Source organism: Giraffa tippelskirchi, chromosome 4 (assembly GCF_054371585.1).
Source record: "Giraffa tippelskirchi isolate mGirTip1 chromosome 4, T2T-mGirTip1v1.2.pri, whole genome shotgun sequence".
Classification (NCBI taxonomy): Eukaryota; Metazoa; Chordata; class Mammalia; order Artiodactyla; family Giraffidae; genus Giraffa; species Giraffa tippelskirchi.
Genome location: NC_137278.1, coordinates 97,670,824 through 97,695,833, shown reverse-complemented (window position 1 = coordinate 97,695,833; position 25,010 = coordinate 97,670,824). Strand labels below are relative to the sequence as shown.

At 50.7% G+C, this 25,010-nt stretch overlaps 1 protein-coding gene across 49 annotated transcripts in view; it reads left to right on the top strand.

Annotated features, from left to right (window-relative positions):
- Nucleotides 1–25,010, top strand: part of INPP4A (inositol polyphosphate-4-phosphatase type I A) — a 117,820-nt gene that overhangs the window by 45,401 nt on the left and 47,409 nt on the right. For 27 of the 49 annotated variants that reach the window (XM_081484523.1, XM_081484516.1, XM_081484492.1 and 24 more), the window contains exons 2-4: nt 17,231–17,301; nt 18,394–18,600; nt 19,148–19,192. In XM_081484523.1, coding sequence (XP_081340649.1) covers nt 18,495–18,600; nt 19,148–19,192 — 151 coding nt within the window. In that variant the 5' untranslated portion in view covers nt 17,231–17,301; nt 18,394–18,494. Of the gene's footprint in view, nt 1–6,048; nt 6,150–6,283; nt 6,414–7,692; nt 7,860–10,209; nt 10,387–17,200; nt 17,302–18,393; nt 18,601–19,147; nt 19,193–25,010 lie in introns of those variants that run through there. The other 22 variants (XM_081484509.1, XM_081484515.1, XM_081484527.1 and 19 more) reach the window with 5 other exon arrangements.

Below are 25,010 nucleotides of genomic sequence, written 5' to 3'. Positions count from 1 at the left end.
TACTTTTTCCCCTTCTGTCTGCCATGACGTGATGGGACTGGATGCTGTAATCTTAGTTTTTTGAATGTTGAGTTTTAAGCCAGCATTTTCACTCTTCTTTTACCCTCATCAAGAGGCTCTTTAGTTCCTCTTCACTTTCTGCCATTAGAGTGGTATCATCTGCATATCTGAGATGGTTGATATTTCTCCCAGCAATCTTGATTCCAGCTTGTGATTTATTCAGCCTGGCATTTCACTAATGTACCCTGCACATAAGTTAAACAAGCAGGGTGACAACATACAGCCTTGTCAGACTCGTGTCCCAGTTTTGAACCAGTCTGTCGTTCCATGTCCTCTTCTCACTGTTGTTTCTTGGCTTTTGTACAGGTGTCTTAGGAGATAGTTAAGGTGGTCTGATATTCCCATCTCGTTAAGAATTTTCGACAGTTCATTGTGATCCATATAGTCAAAGGCTGTAGCATAGTCAGTGAAGCAAAAGTAGATGTTTTTCTTGAATTCCCTTGCTTTCTCTATGTGCAGCATGGCTCATAGCTTCACTTAGTTATGGAAGCCCCTTTGCTATGACGAGATTGTGATCCATGAAGGGGAATGACAAGTTACCTTCTCTCAGTATACATGGATGGAGACTGGGCGTGATACCCACAATAAAAGCTCCCAGTTCAAAGGAGGAAGAACCAGAGACCTGGTTCACACAGCTCTCATTACCACCTGCTTCCTAATAGTGGAGAAAATGTCTTTGTCCACTGGTTTGTCTTTCCTGAGTTTCATCATCTTGGAGGGTCTTTCTCTTTGCTTTTCATCCAAGGTAGGCAGTGGGGTTAGATTCTGTTCAAGCTGTCTTATATTTGTCTTACTTAAGTGATTTTCAAAGGAAGGTCCCACACATGGCAGAATGCCTTCTCAAAGCACACACGCTTCCTTACCTGAGATCTGCAGCAAGCTTCTAAGGTGGGATTGTGTCCCCAGCTTGATGACAAGAGGACCGGGGCTCTGAGAGGAGCTGCCCACAGTCCAGCAACGAGTGGGGGCCGGGGCTGAGGTGCCTGGCTCCAGGCCCTGTGTCTCCTAAAGGGGCCTCTCTGCCCCTGGATGCCAGCCTTGAATCTGAATAAATTCATTTCTATACACTTGAATATTTAACTAATTCAAGATGTTACGTGTGGGAAATTTAAGTTAAAACACTTATTTAGAGGAAAACCTCTGAGCCAGTGGTACAGTGCAGTCATGACAGAAGTCATCCCCCCAACCCCGAGGGCCTGCTGTTCAGGGGGTGCTATGACCCGTGCTGTCTCTGTGAGGGGACCAGAGAGGGGCTAGAGTCCTGCTGTGTGGCCCAGACTTGCTTCTTGTCCTCAGGATGGTGGGGAGGATGCTACTCTTCTCTGCCCCGTGGTGTCCTCGCCAAGGCAGGAGTATTCATTTCCCTGGGGCTGGGGAAGGGTTTGTTGTGAGGAGCACATGACAAGCAGAACACATACAGTTATGGAATTTGGGGCAGCCTAGTGGTGTAGGATAGTAGACTGGGGAAGAAGGGGTGGGGAGGCCAGGGCCTCACCCAGCAGGAAGGGCACACAGGTGCCCAGAGTTTGTGATTTGCCTGAGGTCTGATGGCTGAATTAAAACCCAAAGCAACCAAGACCCTGACTCTGGATCAGTTGTGTTTCCCTGAATTTCTCTGCTTCTATTTGTGGTTGGGGAGCATCTGACGCACTGAGCACTGTTCAGGGGAGTGATGCTGGCAGCCACGCTGCTGCTGTGAGCTTTGGCCCCACGCAGGGTGTCTGAGGGACCCCAGACCTCAGATGCATGCACTGGTGCCTGCTCCCTTTCGGGTCACTACCTGCCCGATGGGTGTGCATCCAGCCCCCTCCCAAGCTGGTCTCCTCACCCTGGTGATTGGGTGGGATGATGGTCCTGGGGGTGTTGGGTAATGCCTGTGTGGGTCTGGCCGAGTCACCCAGAGGAGGAGGACCTTCCATGTGGTGGAGGCTTGCCTCCCTGGCTCTCTGCCAGGGTCCTGTCTGCTCCCGAGGGGTCACGTATCTTGGAGGATGTACCTTGCTCTAGGCCAGCTTTCGGTTTTTAGTTTTTCCTCCACATTTCTTCTAATGGGAGATGGGAACAGATCTAAAACATGAATTTTGAAGAAGGCACATTTTCCCTGATCTCTAATATCCAACTCCCAAGAAGGTTTAAAAAAAAAAAAGGGAAAGCACAAGTAGAGATTTTAATTAGTTTTCACTGTCGCTGCTCTTGGTGATGCTAATTTTACATGAAGTATGTGCCAGGGAGACACGTTATGGGGGCCTTTGTTCTCCATGCATTCTCTACATCATAGATCTCAACTGTGAATTTCAGAGACAAAGAAATAAACCCTAAAAGTTATATCTGGACTGTTTTCTTATTATTACACAGTTATTCTTGTTAGCATTCTTTTTCTAAACAAAAAGCCCAACCACCCTAGGGATCTTTCTGGAATAAGGGAACAGTGAAAGAAAAGAAAGGGGTTCTGGTAACTTCCTTGAGGGGTCACATCCCTCTTGGCCTAGGGTGAGGTTGCAGAGGGGGGCTCTAGAAAGCGAAAATGGCTGTAGTGTAAGGTATTTGCTAATAGACCAGAAATTGCTTGGCCTCTTCAGTTACTAAGTGGTTTTAGTTCCTTTTGTGGTTGTTGCCTTGTTGGGTTTCACTTTTTATTTGCAGAATTGAATCGCGCTTCCCTCAGAGCTGGGGAGCCTGTCCTGACTCTAGTTGTCCTGATGACAAAATGGCCTTTGAACCCCCTGGAGGCCTGCCAGGACAGAGAACTGTCCTTTATGGGTTGGTCCCCACCTTGGCCCAGCCTTACAAGGCCTGAGATGGTTCGTACCGAGTGAGCGAAGGGTTTGTTTTCAAAAGCCCAAGACGAGCGTTCAGGAGTGTGCAGGAGAGCTCTGCATCGCCTGCAGTCTGGGTCCCAGCGCTGGGGCCTGGTGACAGGGACTCCCTCGCACTGACCCTGTCCTGGCCCTGCAGCCCGTGCAGTCCGTTCCTGTCCCCCTGGAGTGGTGGTCCCTGAGCGAGCCTGGCCTTTGCAGTCAGCGCTGTCCGCACTGCACCCGGGCCATTTCCCTTCCTCACCACCGCCACAGCCCAGGGCTTGCATTTCCTTTTGTCTGGTTGTTGTCTGAATGTGTTACTCCTTTGTTACATTGCTGGGTGCTTGTGGGCAGGGGCACTTCTGACTCACCTGGGGTCCCCTCAGAGTGCCTGCCTCGGCACCTGTTGGACACATGAAAGAACAGCTCCTGTTCTGGGTTGCAGGCTCTCGGATCATTCGCTGTGGGGGGCGGAGGTGGTCGAGGGCCGCCGGGCCAGGCTTACCAGTGGAGGACAGAGCTGCTGTCTGCTCCGGACCGGGTCTGTCCCTGCAGGCTGGGGAGTGTGGCACGGCTGGCTGGTGTGCTGTTGAGCGTGAACTGGGTGTGGATGGTGCCTGGCCTGCCTGCTGGGGCTGCCCCAGCCTGCACTCGATTGGGGCAGCTCTGGGCGCCACCCTGAGAAACAACTGGGTCTCCGGTCACTGCGCTCAGCTCTCTTTCTAAATCACTTCTTGGGTTCTCGTCATCCCTGCCACTGTTGGCTTTGCACCCAGAGCCATGGCCAGGCTGCCGTGGGAGAGGCCCCTGGAAGGCCTCAGTGAGGCTCCTCTTTGCCCTCGTCAGGATAGGGGGTTCCAGGCCATCTTTGAGGGGCATCCTGTGAAGGGAAACACAGTTGGTGGGGGAGCCGTGGGACCTGTCCCCCTATGCCAGTCTCCCCCTCAGCTCTGGGAGGGGAGGATGGGGAAAGGGAGACTGGGAGGGCAGCTCCAGGGCGGAAGAGTGGGGCACTGCTGACCTCTCTGTTGGTCACACCCCCTCCTCTTGGCCCAGGTGCCCGGGTGAAGTGTGGGCAAGAAAGGACTCTCCTGTGGGCCACGCCCGCCTCCCTGCCCGTCAGCCACGGAGCAAGTCCCTGTCTCAGTTGCATCGCATCGCAACTGAGTAACACAGCCGAGCAGCTGAAGCTGGAGAGGTCACCTGTCGCAGAGCACTGCCTGCCCTGTATCTCCCTGTGTGAATCTGGGGCCCTGAAGTCCTGTCAGAGTTTGCTGTGTGTTCTTCACCCAGCAGTGTCCATGGTAGCAGCTGGAGGAGCCGCCGATACACACCCCACGAGACCCACACGTGGTAAAGCGTGGAGGACATGCGCCCTGCGGTGCGTCCCGCAGTGTGTAGCCCGGGACGTCTCCCTCCGATTTGGGTTTGTTGGTGCAGAAGGTGAGCTCGGCCTGGTTGGGTGCTGCCCACTGGAAGGCCTGGGGTTGGCCGGCCATCCCAGTCTCCTGGCTCACTGCCTTGTTCCAGAAATAACTCTCTTCCCAGCATTTCATTGATCTGTGGTGATGCCTCGCATTTCTAGCCCTTTATGGAATAATGTTCCTGCTCAGAAGGTTTTATATTCTCTCATGAATAGAAGGCCAACTTTGACGCTTCTGGCTTAGAAAACAAACTCTCCTAGTGATTATAAAAATAAACTGAAAAAATAAGCAATAAACTGAACCCACCCTGCTCGTGTCATCTGAAGCACATGGAACTTTCCAGTTACGATCCAGCCCGCTTTGGCTGTGGAGGTCCACAAGGTAATGTGGGTGACAGAGGCACTTGCCGTGCCTCGTCAGGCCCACACACTGCCCTGCAGAAGGTGCTGGAGTGAGGGGCTCAGCAGGAGCCGGTGACGGCGGCAGGCTTCCTGGGCATGCAGCTGATGAGAAGTGCCGTGTGGTCTGAGGCCAGCGGACAAACCCCAGAAGCTGGGGAGAGCCTGAGCCCTTCTGCTGGGGTCATCTCCGGGAGCTGGACCGTCCTCTGTTTCCCCAAAGCTCCATTAGAATGGAGTCCGGGGAGGCGAAGTCCTGCACTAACAACTTGTTTTCTAGTGACTGGAGCCAAAGCTTGGCTTTCTGTTCGCTCCCTCACCAGCTCCATTGGGTCGGGCCTGATGGGGGTGTCCAGCTTCTCTGCTGGGAGTGTGCTTGACCGTTAGGTTTGTGAAAAACACCAGCGGGTCTTTGGGACAGTAGTGTCCCTGGATGGGTTAACCTTGGTCAAGACCTGTGTGTCTCCACGTTGGGTCCACTGCTTTCTTGTGTCAGGCCACTGCCCAAGTGACAAGCTGGTTCACATTCCTTGGAAAAACTTGAAGGATGTTGTGGGCATTTTGTAAGGAGGGGGAGGAATGTGTATCATTCTTGAATTGTGGTGTGTGTACCACCAGTGTGAGCTGGGGACAGCCTGGTGACTATTTCCCCGAGCTCCTTGGCGCATTCTTCACTGACTAAAACGGGACATTCTATAGCGAACGAATCAAACCTGTTGGAGGCAGTACAGAGGAGGAAACCACAGTAGTCATGCAAAGAACAGAGGAGCCCCTGCTAATTATGTTAATGTGTCAGCACCAAAAGTAGGTCTGGAGTGATGACTTGCTGATTTCGGGGTCAGTGTATTTTTCATCCTACTTTCCCACTGAAATATAATGTGACTTTATGGTATTCTACAAACCCTGTCTCCACCATCAGAAATATGCAACATTTTATATACATATATATATATATACGTGTATACATACACACACACATATATATATATTTTAAATTTCAGTATCAGTATGGTTGGCTAGTTTTGTCTGTTCATCCTGCTCACTTTGTGTTTTTTAAAGTAATTTATTCTGAAATATTTTGACAAAAATAGGTAATTTCTGTCAAGAAGCTTGATCTCAGCTTAGGAAAAGGAGCGCAAACATGAAATTATGCCCCCCCTCCCAAATAAAAGACACTGTTCTCATCCCAAAGTTCTCTTTTGCCTTCTCTAAGAAGACCTGTTTCATCGCTTGTGTCTGTGGCACTGGCTGAAAGCCGGACACGGGCTCAGGACTGATTAACCAGAGAGGGCACTTGTAAAGAATGTGGCTGGTGACAGAAGGAGATTCTGTTTAGCGTGTCTTGAATCTGAAATATTTTCTTCAAAGGAGGTCCTGAAAAGGGATGGAGTAAAGAAAGTAATATTCCAAATAAACCTTGTAAGATGAAGATGATAACTTGTGAAAGAGCTTAAAGATCGAGGATCTCTGTAAGTGGATAAGCTTATGCCTTTTATTAGCGTTTGTTTGTAGCTTAAATTACTGGTCCTGGGGCTCTGTGTTGCTTTTGGGAGAGAGACTGGACTAGAAAGACCCATCTTCTGGTCTTGACTTTCCTCTGTAGCTCATGACCTTGGACAAGCCCTCTGGCCCCGTGAGCCTGGGTCCTATCTGTCATACGCTGCCAGGCAGCAAGCATGGTCACCTGGACAGCCGTTTTCTACCTGAGAAGGTTTTCTTTCCATGGAGACCAGGTGAGGCAGGTGAGCAGCCGGTGGGGGCGGGGGGGGTGCACTCTGGGCTGGCAGGTCGTGGTCATCTCCTCTCTTGAACTCCTTGCATGTGTTGAAAATGTTAGGAGAAGCTTGGCCTTTTGTGACAATCGGGCAGCAGGTACCAAGTCTAGGGGGAGCCTAACTTGGGAGTGACGGGTGGGAAAGACCGTTGGCCGCCCTACACAAAATGTGCCCTGTCCCACGGCCACAGTGCTTGCGCCCACCACGGGGCCCCGAGGATGGTGCTGGGTGCTCGTTTTTACACGGAAGCCCTCAAGCTGTGCATTGCACTTTTCTCTGCAGCTTTCTTGATTTCATGTAAGAGAGCGACACAGGACGTTGGGGTCCTCTGCCATCCCTGGGTCCCCACTCACTGTCCAGGGCGTGTGGCCCCACCTCTGCACTCTGCCCAGCTCGACAGCTTCCTTTTGGGGAACCTTGGCTGCTGGCCACCATTACTGTGACCAGCCAGCTGCTGGGAAAATCTCAGTAGCCATTGCAAGCATTCCAGGCCTCAGGCCAGGCGAGGGTGGGGTGGAAGGTATGGCAGGATAGTCCTTCCAGAGTCACTTAAGGTCTTGTCTGGGTGATGGTTTCTGTATAGCAGCCCCACCTATCACGTTAAATTAAGGTACACTTGAGTCCATTTGTGTTGGGGTTCTGTTTGTCGTTAATTTGTAGATCCCTTTTAGCTTTAGTTTAAGAGTTCCAAGAAAAGCGTTTATATCTAATTCATATTTATGTTATCCATTTAAAATAATGTAAAAGACAACGAACACTGCGAGTTCTTTGACTTTTCTCTTTGAAGGTTGAGAAGCACTTGGTGTAGGGTCTCTCTGTTCGGCTGTGACTTGAGACCATTTGGTCCAGCCTTCCTCTCCCGCCTCTGAGTGGGAACTCTCCCCACAGGCTCGGGTGTCAGGGCAGCATCTCCAGCCAGGGGGCACCTGCCCCCAGTGAGGCCTTCAGGTCACCTTCCCTGGAAGAGAGCAGGGGTGGAGACTTGGGGAGGATCCTTGCATTTGACCTCTTCGGTGGCTCCAGCTGGAGAGTTGAAAGTGGGGGCTGTCAGAGGGAGGGGGACAAGTGTATACCTATGGCTGATTCAAGTCGATGTATGGCAGAAACCAACACAATTTTGTAAAGTGATTATCCTCCAATTAAAGATGAATTAAAAACAAATGAGTGTCAGCCGCACATGCAGTCACGTGCACAGGGTCATTGGCAGCAGGGGAGGGTAACATGGAGGGGTGATGTGGGGGAGGAGAGAGCCGAGAAGAGTTATCCGTGCTGCCGACGCGGGCTGCACAGGCCAGCTCAGCCATTTTCCTGCCTAGGTTTTGTAAGTCAGCCCAGGACTTTTATGAAGATGCACCTTTTCTGCTTAAACCCACCGGCATCGGATTCTCCAACTTGCAGCACAAGGTCCTGTCTGTCAAGTGTGGTTTTCTGGCCAGGGTAGGAGCCCTGTCACTGAGCCCCCAGGACTGGGGGAGGGGAAGCTGGGTCAGTGAGCAGAGGGCGCTGCTGCAGCTGGGGTGTGGGCCACCGCCCTGGGAGGGCACCCACTCTGTGCACTGTGGCCCCAAGGAGCCTTGAGCAGCTGCGGCCACACCCACAGAAACAGAGTCGGGGGTGGCTTCCGTGGCGGTGGCTGGAGGGAGTCAGGCCCCGCCTCCAGGTGGCCAGTTCTGGGTAGGGGGGAGGCAGAGACAGGCACAGCCTGGGCCCTGCGGCCTGGGGTTTGGGTGGAAAGAGAGATGAGAAAGCGTCTCAGGCAGAGAACAGGGCACACACCGAGTCCAGAGCTGGGAGCTGGAGTTCCCTGCCGGCTGCTTCTAGAACTGAGTTTTGAGTGAGTGCCTGGGGGTGGGGCCTTGGGTCTGTGATGACACCTTCCTTCATTGGCTGCAGATAAGCTGAGCCCGGGGTCCCAGGGAAGCCCTGGTCCGCCCCTCTTTGGTCCCCTGGGAGACACATGTCTTCACGGACAGTGGGAATCAATAAATACTGGATGGTTTCTTCCATCCTAAACACATGTATTTGGGGATTTCTGTGGTCTTGCCGAGAGGCCAGCACAGAGACAGACTTTCACTTAATTACGTGAGGGCTTCAAGTGGCCCAGATGACAGAGGAGCAGGCTGTGAGGCTGGCTGCAGTCGAGGACCTTCTGGGGGAGGGAGGCGTGACTTGTCCCCAGCACTGACGGCGGCTCTCACGGTGGACTGTGTGCTCTGAGCTGTGCTGTGTTTGTCCGCAGTGTCCTGGGGGTGGCAGATGGAGCCTGGGGCGTGGGGGTGAGGGGAGTGACGTGAAGGACATGGGGTCTGTTCATCCCTGGTTCAGCACCCGGGGTGCCCCTGCTGGAACCTGGGGAAGCATCCAGGGAAGGTCTTGGAAGATGTGCTACCAGCGTGGCCCTGAGATTGTCCACCACTCGTGTTTTCTGTGATACGTTTTCTGAGGGCGCCTCCTCTTTGTCTCTGGGTCCCCGAGACCTGGCCCAATGCAGTGTGGCTGACGAGATGGTCGGTTTACAGAGAAAGAACCGTGCGAGGTGTAGAGGCTGGAGCAGGGCGGTGCCTGAGGGATGAGTCTGGAGTGTGAGTGGGGGGAGGGGGCGCTCGTCGGGGCAGAGGGGCCACCGCTGCTGCTGGCACTGCCCCCACGTGCCATGCGCTTATTGTGAAACCCGTGTCTCCTCTCCCATCTAGATGTGAGCACCCAGGCCTGCTGTGCTCAGCATAAGCGCTCGTCAGCCCTTTATTCACAGCGACTTAGTTTCAGTTAAGTTCCTGCAGAAAGTCCCTTGGAGGTTCCTGGTTTGCAGGCGAGTCACTGGGGCTGAGCTGCACTTTTAAAGAGGGCAGTCCCCGAGGCTCCCTGCTGCTGCTGCTGCTAAGTCGCTTCAGTCGTGTCCGACTCTGTGCGACCACCCCATAGACGGCAGCCCACCAGGCTCTGCCATCTCTGGGACTCTCCAGGCAAGAATACTGGAGTGGGTTGCCATTTCTTTCTCCAGTGCATGAAAGGGAAAAGTGAAAGTGAAGTCGCTCAGTCGTGTCCGACTCTTAGCGACCCCATGGACTGTAGCCTACCAGGCTCCTCCGTCCATGGGATTTTCCAGGCAAGAGTACTGGAGTGGGGTGCCATTGCCTTCTCTGGAGGCTCCTTGCAGGAGCTGGTTTTTAGGAAGGACTCACAGGAGGCAAGGGAGCTGTCCCGTTGCCCAAGAAAGAGCGGCCTCACAGAGGACAGCTGACGAGGACGTCTAGAGCCAGGAGGCCACAGGCTACAGCCAGAGGGCGGGAGGGGCCACAGCACTTGTGGGGAAAGAAGGGGCTGCAGGGGCTGTCAGCCAGGGCCGTGGGGCAGGCGTGCTGAGGCGGGCCTCTGGGGAGGATGCTGCTGGCACGAGTCACTGATGAGGGGGGTGTAGGCGTGAGAGGAAGAGGCGTCCAGGCGCCCACACCGACCTGCGTCTTGGCTGGAGCTGGTGGAAGGATGGAGCCATGCTGACCGAGGTGGAAGAATTGAGGGGCTAGGCGATGCGGGGTGGGGAGCAGGGACTGGAAAGACCTGGGCTTGTCCTGCTCAGGGCACTCCCCCCCTACACCCACACACCCACACACACCCAGTCCTTTAGAGTGGCAGTCACCAGCCCGTTTGGCACCAGGGATCGGTTCCATGGAACAGTGTGGGTGGGGGATGGTTCTGGGATGATTCATGTATGCTCCATTTACTGTGCACTTTATCTCTGTTGTTATTACATCAGCTCCACCTCAGATCATCAGGCATCAGACCCCTGAGGTTGGGGACTCCTGATTTAGAGGAATATCCACGGCCCACTCAGAGACTCACTCTTCCCACCGGAGTCCAGAGATGTGCATTTGAATCTAGGTTAAGGCACTGAATCCTGTCAGCCGCCGTATTCATTGAACTAATAAGGCAGGTTAGTTAATTAAATCGGGTGGACTTACTGCCACGCTGTCTGTTCAGCATCGCTGTCAGCGAGCAGGCCTTGGGGAAATGGGGGGACACAGGAGGTCCCCTGCTGAGTCAGCGCAGACCCCATGGGGCCCTGGGTCGGCTTGTTTGTGTCTGCAGGTGAGAATATACGCTAACACACATTATACACATTTCTTGTTTCCCTGTGCTTGCCTTTCTGAGACACGTCACTTTGCAGCATTTAAATACCAGCAACCCCAAACTGCTGTTTTGAAACTCATTCATGTGCTCGGCCGTGTTCTTAGGGTCCCAGTCAAAGCCTGAGCCCACCCCCCACCCCCTGCTCCCCTGCTCCGCACAGGGGCTGGAGCAGAAAGTAGGAGAGATCTGGGTCCCTGCTCCAAAGGGACCATTCACAGCTGTACGTGAATGGTCTTTACACTCAATAAAAAGGCTGATTCTTTTAATGACTGTAATAAAAACAACACAGCATGGAAAAGTGTCTGTGTCGGTTCTGCACCTTGTGTTTTCAATGGGATGTTCTACCTGTGCTCTAGCTAAAGGCATTTAAAAAGAAGGGCCCAGAGGGACAGACAGCCATGTCTGGGGGTGTGCCAGAAGCATTTTCTTTCTCAGTTTACTGCCATCCTCCTGAATCACTGAAAACTGCACCCTACACTGGCCAGAGGCAGAGGTGGTATCCCGAAATCCCCTTACTCCGCCTGGTTGCCTGCATACCTTGTTAGCGAGCTGCTGTCATCCCCTTCATCATCGGGACAGGGGAGACAGGCCACCTAACAGAGGACAACACCTGTACCCCGACGTCCTGCCACCCCAGGAAGGTTCCTCAACCACCCTAGCCCCGCCTCTTGCAGGGTGCCCACCCACCCCACCCTCCTGCCCCATCCCCTGGAGGGTGGTGGATACCAGAGGCCCTGTGAGACTCTGGGGATAGCTTAAAGAGGAACATCTATAGGCTAATTTTACACTTGACAGAGTGAATGGATCAGAGAAGCTTTTAGGTCAAAAGGATCTCAGAAGCTGCTTCATGGTTTTGAGGGGCATCTAATTAAGACCAGCTGTTTAAGTCATCGAGACCCAGAACACGAAGCTAATTTGCACAGCTGAACTCGACTTCCCTTATTAGTCTCATTAAATTAATTCACCTAGGATTCTGATATTCCCAAGGTCCCTGGTTTTCCTCCTAGCCCCATTTGAAGACCAGCGCTCATTAGCAAGAAAAATGACATTTAAAGAGGACAGCGAGGGCAGGGGAATTGTTTAGAAGGACATGCATTTTTAGGAAAGAAGCAAGGACTCCTGAAACTGTCTGTCTTGGCTCCTCACTCTGTGAGAGACGGGTAACCTCCTCCATCAGAGGTCCCTTCCACCACTGGGGGCAGGGAGGTGTGGCCAAGGACAGGGAGGATCCATGGCTCACACAGCTTTGCTTCTGGAGGAGCTGGTCTTGGGAAGGCCCCCTCACCCCCTCTTCCATAGAACCAGGCCTGGGAAGGGTCTGGAGGCCCCTCTGGCTCAGGAACCTCTACTGATTAGGAGTTGAAGGGGAGGATGGCCCCACAGGCATCTGTCAGAACACTGGGTGCAGGGGGAGGGTTTTCTCAAAATCATCTTAAAAATTTAGTTAGGAGTTGCATGGATGCAGTCAGAGAAATCCAGGCAGGGTGACTTCCTCAAGGTCACATGGAGGTAAAGGATGAATGAGCAGCATCAACCCAAAGCAAGAAGCCCCGAGACCACCTGGGGCCACTCCCTCTCCCATCCCAACCCTCTGCACTCTATCGCTGTCACTGCAGGCAGCAAATCTTCCTGGCACTGTGCTCTCCAAGAGGGAAGCCCTGACGAGTCAGCACAGCCCCTGAGGAGGAGGCTGGCTCAGGAATCAGAAAGAGGAAACGCTCTCTCTCACATCCCCATTCAGGATGGGCAGTCACTGATGGATAAGGCGTCACACAGCTCACAGGCAGGAAAATTACTGGTTATAACCCAAGAAGGGACAGCTGCCCCTTCCACATGAAGCCTCCCCAACAGCCAACAGCCTGTCTGCAGCAGAGCAGGACCCTGTGGGCCCTTCCTGGGTGAAAGTCCTTCCCATGTCCCCTGTCTCTTGGTTGTAGGAAAATAGGCTTCATTCAGCTTCCATGACCTTCCCTGAGTTCCAAAGGACAGATTCAAAAGTTGCTCATCAGAGAGGGGATACAAAAAAACAGGGCAGAGCAGTCAAGAAACAACAGGGCAGCCTTGGGGCAGGGTCCTGATCCCCCTCAAGAAATATATATAACAAAATTTTTGCGTTCTTCTGTAGGAACTAGGGCCCCCACCCAAGTGGAGGACTTCAGGCTGAGCACCAGATTCCTGGAGCACTGCCCCAATATCTCACCATCAGCCAATCAGAAGAAAGTCTGCACACAGTGGAAGATAATGAATGACCTCCTCCCCACCCCCTCAATGATTCTTGCTTTAAAAAGGATCACAGTCAAGCAGAATCTTTGTAGTTAGGACTTCCATTGTGGCTCAGCTGGTAAAGAATCTGCCTGCAATGCAGGAGACCTGGGTTTGATCCCTGGGTTGGGAAGATCCCCTGGAGAAGGGAATGGCTACACACTCCAGTATTCTGGCCTGGAGAATTCTGTATATAGTCCATGGACTATAGGATTGTATAGTCCATGAGGTCGCAAAGAGTCAGACATGTCTGAGTGACTTTCACTATGAACATGAGTTTGCCATTTCCCCCCAGGTTGCCAGCCTGCTACATAAAGCAGCCTTTCCATTCCTAATAGCACTAGTCTCTCAAGTATTGGCTTTCGGGCATCAAGCAGCTGAACCTGGTGACACTTCCTCACAGAGGCTCCCTAATCCACCAGCCAGTTTGCACATCGGGATGATCCACTTCTAGTATGATAGTGGGATGACGAGCCAGGTACCTGTGTCCTGTGAAGGCCAGACCTCAAGTCCTTGCTTCCTCCATATCCTCCTCGGTGGGAGTTCAAGCCTAAAAATAGACCAGGGTTCTAACAAGCACCTACTGAGTAAGAAAACATCAAGGTCCATGGCAGACCTCAGGTCCCTGCAGGTCCCTCCAGGTCCCAGCAGGTTCCTCCAGCCCCTTCGCAGGAGCAGAGAAAGCTGGGTGACCCGTGCAGAAGGGACACACACCAGCTTAGATGCAGATGGTGAAGTGGTCATGGGATCCTCACTTCCCTGGACTCCCAGCTGCACACAGGGGCCTGGTGGGCAATTCTACACCCAGGGAAGGTGGAGTCACTGGCTGGAAGGGAACTAGGCCCGCGTGACTGTGAAGCAGCAGCAGAGCCTTCCCCCCTCCCCACCCTGAGCCTCAGTTGAGCAAGAACCCTTAACACACAGGCAGTCTCCTGCACTGCAGGCAGTTTCTTTACCTACTGAGCCACCTGGGAAGCAAAGCCAAATATGCCCTCTCCCACAAAAGGCCAGGAACACTGCCTGAGGCAAAGGCTCAGGGAGTAACTGGGCAGATAAGGCCGGAGGGCCCAGGGCCAGGGACCAGAGCGGAGGGCACCTGGGAGGGCTCTACGCAGGCACACAGGCAAACCTGAGGCTTGGCCCCTGTGCTCCAGCCTCAGTTCTGGCAGTCCCCAGATGCTTCGGTCCACAGGGCTGTCAACACCGGCCCTTCTAGGACCTGGAAGCTTGGGTCAACCAGCAGAGGCCCAGAGCTGGGCCATGCGCCCAAGCATCTGCTCACTTAGAGTTACTTGAGGCCCCTCCTCCTGCGAGAGTGACAGAGCTTCTCCCAGCCTCAGTTTCACAATCTGTAAAACAGGAATAACAGCACTGTGGGATGCCCCGAGGAGCAGCACGTATGTAGAGAAACCCGTGACAGCTCACAGAGCCACAGAGCCTCCATGTGACACGTGCATTCCGTGCCCCCCAGGCGCTCCCTAATCTTCCACATGTCCAGTCTGCTCTGCACTTGTCCGGGGGCATCTATGAGCCAAAAGGCCTTCCCTCCTGCTGAGTCTCAACTCCCCAGCTTCCCTGGGTTCTCCAGCCACAACTCTGCCCCCAGGTCCATGACACTCTGCTGTGCTTCAGCTCAGAGTGACCACAGTTTCAAACAATATCAAACAAATTCAGGCCTAACAGCTGCTATTGGGAAGGAACTGGTGAACGGAGGACTGTTCTTGGAGGTGGTGGGGCTTGGTGGGGGAGGCCAGGCTCTGGTGTCAGACCTGGTCAGCCACTGGGAGCCATGGCACCTCTACGAGCCGCCTTCCTATCAGATGAGGATATGACTGCAGGTGGGAGGAATCCATGCTGCTCTCCCCCATCAGAGGGGCATGTGGAAGGAGATCCCACCCCAGCCTTAGGACCAGGCAGCCTTGGATCCTGTTCTCCAGGGAGTGGCCCCATGGTCCCTTTGTGCTGGAGAAAGCCTGTAGGGAGGCTGCCTCCTCCTGCCCCTTTGGAGCAGGGACCCAGATCTCTCCTACTTTCTGCTCCAGCCCCTGTGCGGAGCAGGGGAGCAGGGGGTGGGGGGTGGGCTCAGGCTTTGACTGGGACCCTAAGAACACGGCCGAGCACATGAATGAGTTTCAAAACAGCAGTTTGGGGTTGCTGGTATTTAAATGCTGCAAAATTCAGTGAATTTTTCCCACAGTAAATCCACTCAAAGAACCATCACCTTACAGCAGGAGACAGAACACTCTAGAGGTCACCCCCCACCCCCGCACCACCAGCCTCTCCCCGGCCAGTTCTGCCCCTCAGAGATACTAATACCACTGTTCTGACTTCTCACACCACACGCTCGCCCGCCCAGTGCTTGAACTTAATAGAGATGGGATTGCCTAGAACGTGCTCTCGTGGGTCTGGCTTTCCCCCTTGACATTGTTGCTAAGAGTCATCTGTGTTGTTTTGTCTATTCTGCTGTTAATGGACACTTGGATTGTTTCTATTTTTTTTTGAATATAGAAACATCCATAGTCTTTACTTTTAATTGATTTATTTGTGTCAGGTCTCAGTTGTGCCACGTGGGACCTTCATTGTGTCACGCGGATTCTAGCTGTGGCGCGCAGGCTTAGTTGCTCCGAGGCATGTGGAATCTTCCTGGGCTGGGGATCGAACCCTCATCCACTGCACCACCAGGAAAGTCCCTCTAGTTTTTGAATATTACAAATGTTACTGCTTTAAGTGTTCTTTACACACTCTTTGGTGAACCTAATTGTGCATTTCTGTGAGCAGTTGCACTCTGAGTTATATGTGTTCAGTATGGGTAGATACCGCGGGCTTCCCAGGATGACTGCACCGTCTTACACTCCACCAGCAATGTGTCAGGGCCCCGTTTATTCCACATCCTTATCAGCACTTGGTGCTACCTGTCTGTTCCAGTTTAGCTGTTCTGGTGGGTGCACAGAGGTATCTCATGGTTACAATTAGTATTTTCCTGATGACTAATGAGGTTGAAGAACTTTCTATGTATATGTTGCCTTTACTGTAATCATTTTAGCAGCCAGATAGTAGTGTGTCTTCTAGATGTTCCAAAATGCACTTACCTGTAGCTGGGTATTTAGATTGCTTCCTGTATATATCATTACAAATGGTAGGCATCTCTGGACCCTTGGTGAGAATTTTGTATTGTTTACAGATTTTGATAAATAATGTCAGATTGCTTTCTAGAGTATTCAGACCTTTCCAGAATGTTATCAGTAGTATAGGAGAACCCTGTCAAGTTTCCCCTAGGTCAGCAAGCAAAGCACATTCTCATTAGAAGAACAAGCAAAACCTCTTTAAGGAGCCTACTTTAGATAACTCTAGGTGTACTTAGCAGTCTTTCATTATTATGATTGAGTTTGGTCACTTTTCCAAAATATTTTCTATGAGTATCCCTCTTTTATGAATTCATACCTTTTGCCACTTGCATTTTTAGTGAGGTTTTTTTTTTTTTTGGTCAATTTGTGTGAGTGTTATTGTAAAATACAGGTCTTAGTACTGCAAGTTCTTTCTCCCATCTGTTCCATTGTCATAGCATATTTTTGACTTGATGCCTTTCGATGTCAACACACTGTTTAGTCTTCCCCTTGGTGACTTCTCTGGGGCGTCCCTGGCCAGGCCACTGCCCTTCTCCGATGTGCCCAGGCCCAAGGTCCCTGGGTGCCCAGTGGGAGGCGGAGGAACACAGGTGCAGGGGAGACTGGGTTTGCCTGTGGGCTGCACGCCCCAGGCCCCCGACAGTTTCAGATGCTCACGCGGGACTCTGAGATCTGCCCGACAGTCCTGGCAGTGCTGCCCTACACTGGAGCCTGAGTGCTCTGCTCTGCGGGGAGGCTCACAGGGGCCAGGCAGCAGCGCTGGGCTGGGAGCCGCGAGTGGTTTTCAGTGCCCTGTCCCGTTCTTGCACGTGTGTTTCTCATTGCCGCCCGGAGAGGTGGGTGCAGCCCCCCTCACCTTAGTCACTGAAAGCAGAGCCTCTAAGGTGCCCAGCTTCTCCCAGAGCCTGATGTTTGTAGCAGGAAGCCTGGGGCTCAGCCTCGTACCTCCTCCTTTCCCTGAGCCACATCCCAGCTCTTCAGCAGGCCCTCCAGGGCTGGCGCCCACCCCTTCCCCTCTGTCACCACAGGAGGGGGGATGAGAATGAGCACTAACTGTTTCTCATTCTTTGGGGCTTTGAGCAAAACATCTGTTTTTGAGTTAAAAGTTTAGATTGGTGTGTGGAGCACAAAGGAACATATAGTAGTGCTTGGCTTCCCCCCATATTTAGGCATGAAAATAATAACATACACATTATAATAAGCATTCCTGAGAACTTCATATCTGCTCAGCTTGTTAAGTTTATACTTTTCTGTTTTTAGATGATGGATTTGGATGTGCTTCTTTGAAGAGATGCCACGTGTCTCCACTGGCCCAAGGACAAACATGTCCAGTAAGTTGCCGGGTGAATTAACCCAAGAACGGGAACTCAGGCCCTTCAGATGCAAAGGTGTTGACACCCTTTGAGAAGACGGGGTATCTGGATATATAGGGACCTTTGAGGGGATTTTTTTTTTAATTATATTTATTTTTAATTGATGATTGCTTTACAATTTTGGTTTGATTTCTTTTTTGAGGCCTGGAGTCTTCTGCTGTCATTTAGAGGTTGCTCTGTAGGAGCTGGTCCGTATTTTGATGAGTTATTGATGTATTTGTGGGGAGGCAGGCGGTCTTCCCGACTTACTCCTCCGCTGTCTTCTTCCACTCTCTGAGCGGATGTTATAAACCAGCCTTATTGCCTGGTCTAATTATTTGAACTTCTAAAGGTTGGTTCCTTCTAGAGATAGCAGGAATGGCAGCATAAAGGGCTGGAAGAATTTGAAACTCATTCCTCGCTGAGTACGCCACTTCTTAGAGCAGAGTGTGAGCTCCGTGTTGGCCAGAGCATCTGAGCGGCTCAGCCTGTGGTGGCTCTTTGCCCAGAGACCCCGTGCCCACAGCACAGCACTGTCCACTGAGGCGCAGATTGTCATGTTTTATGGGAAAGAAGGCCCGAGTGACACACATGTAGTCTCGGTAGCTCTGAGGGACAGAGAGCAAGGCTGGAGACGTGCCTTTGGTCCCCACTGCTCTGCTGCACTGTTTGGCCAGTGGGCGGCAGACCTCTCTCTTCCCACACCTCTTATCCTTCGGACAGGGATGGCAGTGAGCTGATTTATCATTTTAAAGCTCCTCTGAGATTTGTCAGTGGGAAATCATAATAAAGCAAACCCCAGCCATAGTTGATGATTATATTTGAGCTATCATTTAGTGTGGTACGTCTCTGTGGAAGAGACCATGATTTTTTTATGGAGTCCTGTGGGTGAGAGCAGAGGAGGAGGTGATTAGACAGGACCTGGATCATCAGACGCTCCCCTCCTCACCTGCCAGGGACTCTGGCTTCACCGAATCTTGCCCGTGTAGGTCATGTGCTCTGACACCATCCCATCCCCATATTTTGAGTTTTTGTGTTTGTTTTAAACCAGTGTTTGTTCCTGTTTCTCAGGACAGCTGCCACCTTAGGGGACGAGGGCGTGGTGACAGGGCTTCTGGGGACTCAGGCGTGGTCTGACCCAGGAACAGGAAGTCATCCTCACCAATGACATCATGACAGCAAGAGAGCACAGCCCTCGCCATGGCGCCAGGGCCCGAGCAATGCAGCGGGCTTCTACCATCGACGTGGCGGGCGACATGCTGGGCCTCTCTCTGGCAGGTGAGCCTCACCAGGCTGCCTGTGGGCCCTCACTGTGGCAGTGCTGGGGGGTGCTGGGCCTGGCATCCCCCTGTTTGAACTGGAATAGGGAAAGTCAGCCCTCTTCCTGGGACTTGCGTCCCCTGGAACCTGGTTTACCTGGTTGCATGGGTACCTCCAGGGCTCACTGGCGGGCAGGTAATGTGGCAATGTCCACAGTGCCTGTGTGACAGGTCCCCAGACCATAATCAAAGCCCTTTGTGTTGTGGATGTGCAGGCCCAGGGGGAGGGGGTTTAGTCTCAGGGTTTGCGACTTCTTAGGAATCTCAAATCATCTCATATAACAGTTTGGGAGGGAACAAAAGGCAGAGTGTTGGGTCCCCCCCCCCCATTTTATTGAGGAGTAATTGACATATCAATACATCACTGTAAGTTCAAAATGTAGAGCTTGCTGGTTTGATGTATGCATACTGTGTCGCCACCAGTGATGGGGCTTTTTGCATCAAATCTGAAAGCAGGGAAAAGTTGATTAAGGCTGATTTTTTTCTGTCATTTCTTTTTTATCCAGGAAATGTACAAGATCCAGATGAGCCCATTTTAGAATTCAGCTTAGGTAGGTGTCTTTTTAACTTTTTGTGTTAATATACATGTAGCTTAAAAACAAAAACAAAAGCACCACAACTGGCAGGGGTTTGTCTCAGAGATCTTGCCGCCGTCACCACGGCTGCCAAAGTGCTTCTGAGAAGAGGAGGCCGAGAGGCTGGTGGGAACCTCCTGCGGGTGGAAAGGGACCTCAGGGCTGCCTGGTATGGGACTCCCATCTCCTCAGTGTGTGCTCCATCCAGGCTGTGTGGTGGGGACGGGGCAGGAGGGGAGCCCCCAGAGATGCAAAGTCAGCCTCCCCTGGGAAAGGCAGGAGGGGTGAGGACATGGGGCTCAGGGCCAGCGTTGTTCTCCTTCCCTGTGGTGTTGCTCTCTAGCCCTCAGACCCTTGCTGCACGAGCAGAGGTGCTGATGCCCGCATGCTCCCCCTCTTGAGCATCAGTGAGAGCGTGTGCGGAGTCGGGCAGCATGCTCACCGCGGGCTCACCCACAGGAGCTTCTTCTCCAGGGCCCAACACTCACTGGTGTTCCTCCCCTCGTCCCTGAAAGGCTGCTGAGTGAGGCGTGCCCACCTCGCCCTCCACAGCCTTCTTCTTCCCATCCTAATTCTGCCTGGCTGCTCCTCAAGGCTGGAGGCTCTCTCTGGTGGGAGTAAACTCACTCCTCCACAGAGTTGCAGAAATGCTGGCCTTTGGAACCCAGCCAAAGCAGGCGGACTGGCCACCCGGTTACTGTCGGGGAGCCTGCCTAGGCCACCATGCCCTCAGCCTCCTGAGACCACCTTCTTAGAACTCAATGTACGTTTGTTTGTGCTCACAAGGATGAGTGCATGCGTGTTATTGCAGTCGTACTAGTAATAACCAGCACTGGAAACCGTGTCCATCAGCTGGAAGATTAACTATGTTATGTGCATACAGTGGATGGCTGCTCAGCTGAGAAAAGGACCAAATCCCTGATACACCCCTGGATGGGTCTCAGAAGCATTGTGAAAAGTAAAAGAAGCCATAACAAGAGGCTGGGTGTTGTGTAACTGCATTTATGTGAAAGTCAGAAGGATGAGTCTGTAGTGAGAGAGCGCAGGTGAATGCTTACCTGGAAGTGAGGTGAGGACTGACAGGGCGGGGAGCACAGGGCACCCTCTGGGGCAACGAAGGTGCTCCCTGTCTGGACAACAGTGGTGGGTCTAGGAGTGTGCACGCTGATCAGAACTGAGTGCTACACTTACAGTGGATGTGTTTTACATACAAATTATTCCTCAAAGGTGATATAAAGCAAAATGAAAGAATAGACTGCTGGACCTTTGTGGAGGGCTCACAACATGAAAGAAAAAAAAGATTAGAAACAATAGAACTTAGGCTTCCCTGGTAGTCTGGTGGTTAAGAATCTTCGTGCCGTTGCACGGGACACAGGTTCGATCACTGGTCCAGGAAGAACACCTGTGTTGTAGAGTAACTAAGCCTGTGCATCACAATTACTGAAGCCCACATGCCCTGGAGCCCCTGCTTCACAGTAAGAGGAGCCACCGCAGATGAGAAGCCCACACACCACAACTAGAGAGAGCCCTCGCTCGCTGCAACCAAAGGAAAAGCCTGTACAGCAGTGAAGACCCAGCCCAGCGAGAAGTAAATAAATAAACGAAACTATCCAAAAGAGGGGATATTCATTATAAACTATTCATTATAGGGGACTGGAATGCAAAAGTAGGAAGTCAAGAAACACCTGGAGTAACAGGCAAATTTGGCCTTGGAGTACAGAATGAAGCAGGGCAAAGGCTAATAGAGTTTTGCTAAGAGAACGCACTGGTCATAGCAAACACCCTCTTCCAACAACACAAGAGAAGACTCTACACATGGACATCACCAGATGGTCGACACCGAAATCAGATTGATTATATTCTTTGCAGCCAAAGATGGAGAAGCTCTATACAGACAACAAAAACAAGACCGGGAGCTGACTGTGGCTCAGATCATGAACTCCTTATTGCCAAATTCAGACTTAAATTGAAGAAAGTAGGGAAAACCACTAGACCATTCAGGTATGACCTAAATCAAATCCCTCGTGATTATACAGTGGAAGTGAGAAATAGATTTAAGGGACTAGATCTGATAGACAGAGTGCCTGATGTACTACGGATGGAGGTTTGTGACATTGTACAGGAGACAGGAATCAAGACCATCCCCAAGAAAAAGAAATGCAAAAAATCAAAATGGCTGTCTGAGGAGGCCTTACAAATAGCTGGGAAGAGAAGAGAAGTGAAAAGCAAAGGAGAAAAGGAAAGATATTCCCATTTGAATGCAGAGTTCCAAAGAATAGCAAGGAGAGATAAGAAAGCCTTCCTCAGGGATCAATGCAAAGAAATAGAGGAAAACAATAGAATGGGAAAGACTAGAGAGCTTTTCAAGAAAATTAGAGATACCAAAGGAACATTTCATACAAAGATGGGCTCAATAAAGGACAGAAATGGTAAGGACCTAACAGAAGCAGAAGATATTAAGAAGAGGTGGCAAGAATACACAGAAGAATTGTACAAAAAAGTTCTTCACGACCCAGACAATCACAATGGTGTGATCACTCACCTAGAGCCCGACATCCTGGAGTGTGAAGTCAAGTGGGCCTTAGGAAGCATGACTACGAACAAAGCTAGTGGAGGTAATGGAATTCCAGTTGAGCTATTTCAAATCCTGAAAGATGACGCTGTGAAAGTGCTGCACTCAACATGCCAGCAAATATGAAAAACTCAGCAGTGGCCACAGGACTGGAAAAGGTCAGTTTTCATTCTAATCCCAAAGAAAGGCAATCCCAAAGAATGCTCAAACTACTGCACAATTGCACTCATCTCACACGCTAGTAAAGTAATGCTCAAAATTCTCCAAGCCAGGCTTCAGCAATACGTGAACCATGAACTTCCAGATGTTCAAGCTGGTTTTAGAAAAGGCAGAGGAACCAGAGATCAAATTGCCAACATCCGATGGATCATCAAAAAAGCAAGAGAGTACCAGAAAAACATCTATTTATGCTTTATTGACTGTGCCAAAGCGTTTGACTGTGTGGATCACAATAAACTGTGGAATATTCTGAAAGAGATGGGACTACCAGACCACCTGACCTGCCTCTTGAGAAGCCTGTATGCAGGTCAGGAAGCAACAATTAGAACTGGACATGGAACAACAGACTGGTTCCAAATAGGAAAAGGAGTACATCAAGGCTGTATATTGTCACCCTGCTTATTTAACTTATAGGCAGAGTACATCATGAGAAATGCTGGACTGGAAGAAGCACAAGCTGGAATCAAGATTGCTGGGAGAAATATCAATAACCTCAGATATGCAGATGCTACTGCTACTGCTGCTAAGTCGCTTCAGTCGTGTCCGACCCTGTGCGACCCCATGGACGCTCACCAGGCTCCGCCGTCCCTAGGATTCTCCAGACAAGAATACTGGAGTGGGTTGCCATTTCCTTCTCCAGTGCATGAAAGGGAAAAGTGAAAGTGAAGTCGCTCAGTCGTGTCCGACTCTTAGCGACCCCATGGACTGTAGCCTACCAGGCTCCTCCATCCATGGGATTTTCCAGGCAAGAGTACTGGAGTGGGGTGCCATTGCCTTCTCCAATATGCAGATGACACCAGCCTTATGGCAGAAAGTGAAGAAGAACTAAAGATCCTCTTGATGAAAGTGAAAGAGGAGAGTGAAAAAGTTGGCTTAAAGCTCAACATTCAGTAAACTAAGATCATGGCATCCGGTCCCATCACTTCATGGCAAATAAATGGGGAAACAGTGGCTGACTTTATTTTGGGGGGCTCCAAAATCACTGCAGATGGTGACTGCAGCCATGAAATTAAAAGACGCTTACTCCTTGGAAGGAAAGTTATGACCAACCTAGACAGCATATTAAAAAGCAGAGACATTACTTTGCCAACAAAGGTCCGTCTAGTCAAGGCTATGGTTTTTCCAGTGGTCATGTATGGATGTGAGAGTTGGACTATAAAGAAAGCTGAGCGCCGAAGAATTGATGCTTCTGAACTGTGTTGTTGGAGAAGACTCTTGAGAGTCCCTTGGACTGCAAGAAGATCCAACCAGTCCATCCTAAAGGAGATCAGTCCTGGGTGTTCATTGGAAGGACTGATGTTGAAACTGAAACTCCAATACTTGGCCACCTGATGTGAAGAGCTGAGTCATTGGAAAAGACTCTGATGCTGGGAAGGATTGAGGGCAGGAGGAGAAGGGGTCGACAGAGGATGCGGTGGCTGGATGGCATCACCGACTGAATGGACATGGGTTTGGGTGGACTCAGGGAGTTGGTGATGGACAAGGAGGCCTGGCGTGCTGTGGTTCATGGGGCCCCAAAGAGTCAGACAGGACTGAGCGACTGAACTGAACTGATCCAAAAGAGGGAATAAACTGAGGAAAAGGAAGACCCAGGAAACAACCCAACACAGGAAAGAAGTAAAAGAAATCCTTTAATGAATAGTATTTGCTTAGCTTTAACAATGTAGGATGTGGATGTAATGAAAATGTTAACCTGATTCTAGGGAGAGAATGAGAGTTGATATAATGGAGATAAAAATCTTCACCCTATAATAGAAATCTAGAAATCAGGACATTTCTGAATCTGCAAGTCAAGGGCAGTAATATAGTCATATTAATTAGATAGATAGAGGAAGAAACAGCTTAAAAAGGAGAGGGAGAATTTTATGTTAAATGAATTTTACTACACACACACACAGAACAGAAGGTGAGGAGTAGGAGCCAGATAATTGAATGGTCAAATATTTTATCTTAACAACAGAATTTAAAAATGAAAAGCACTCATATAAAAACCTTTATTAGAGGAAATGTTAGAGGGAAAGAAAACCCTATCAGAGAGAGAGAGACTCACAATTAGCATTTTGGTATATATCCTTCCAGATATTTTTTTACACCCACACAGTGCTATACAGAAATTCTTAATGATTTCTGGTTGTGAAGGTGATGGAATTATTTACAGAATTGTCATCCTGGTGTTTTTTGAAAGTCATTTTAGAAAGTGTTTATTTAATTTGTTCTGTTTTATGTTTTTTGGTTTTTTGGCCATGAGGCATGTGGGAATCTTAGCTCCCTGACCCTGTGTTGGAAGGCAAAGTCCCAACCATGTACCGGTAGGGAAGTTCCATCATCCTCGTATTCTTAATGTGGTTTTTTCATGTAGCAGAACATCACTGGCACCCTTTCATTTTAGTCTACTTGGGTCTGCCACCTCATCATTTTAGATGCCTGCCTAGAGTCTACTATGTAACTATGCCATATTTATTTTAACCAGTCTCCTATTGCTGGACACTTTTGTCTTTTCAGTTGGCCATCATAAACACCAAACAGTGAATGTACTTGTACATGGGTCTTTCACATATTTTTTTGATTCTTTCCTTAGGATAAATAATCGGATATAGAATTGCTGAGTCAAATGATATGCACCTGAAATGTGTTTTTACCAGTTTACCTCAGTAGCATTTATTCAGCTGGGACCACAGATGCTCTGGTTGGAAAGACAGTGCATACACATCAGGGATTAATGGTTTCTATGGAAATATGCCAGAGGAGTTATGTAAATGATAAACAGGAGATGTGACTGTGGGAACTGAGCTGGGGATTAACCCTCGGGTGAGGTTAGGCAGGCTGGATGGGGCCAAGGCAGGAGAGAACGTCACCTGTAGGGAGGTATCTTCTGAGAGTGGCAGGTGGCCCATCAGCCCTTAAGCTGACATCAGGCTTTCCCACCTGGGACCACTTGCTGGAGCTCAGTCTACTTGCCATCACTTGGCTTTGAGAGACCCAGGTGTTCTAACTTCACATGAT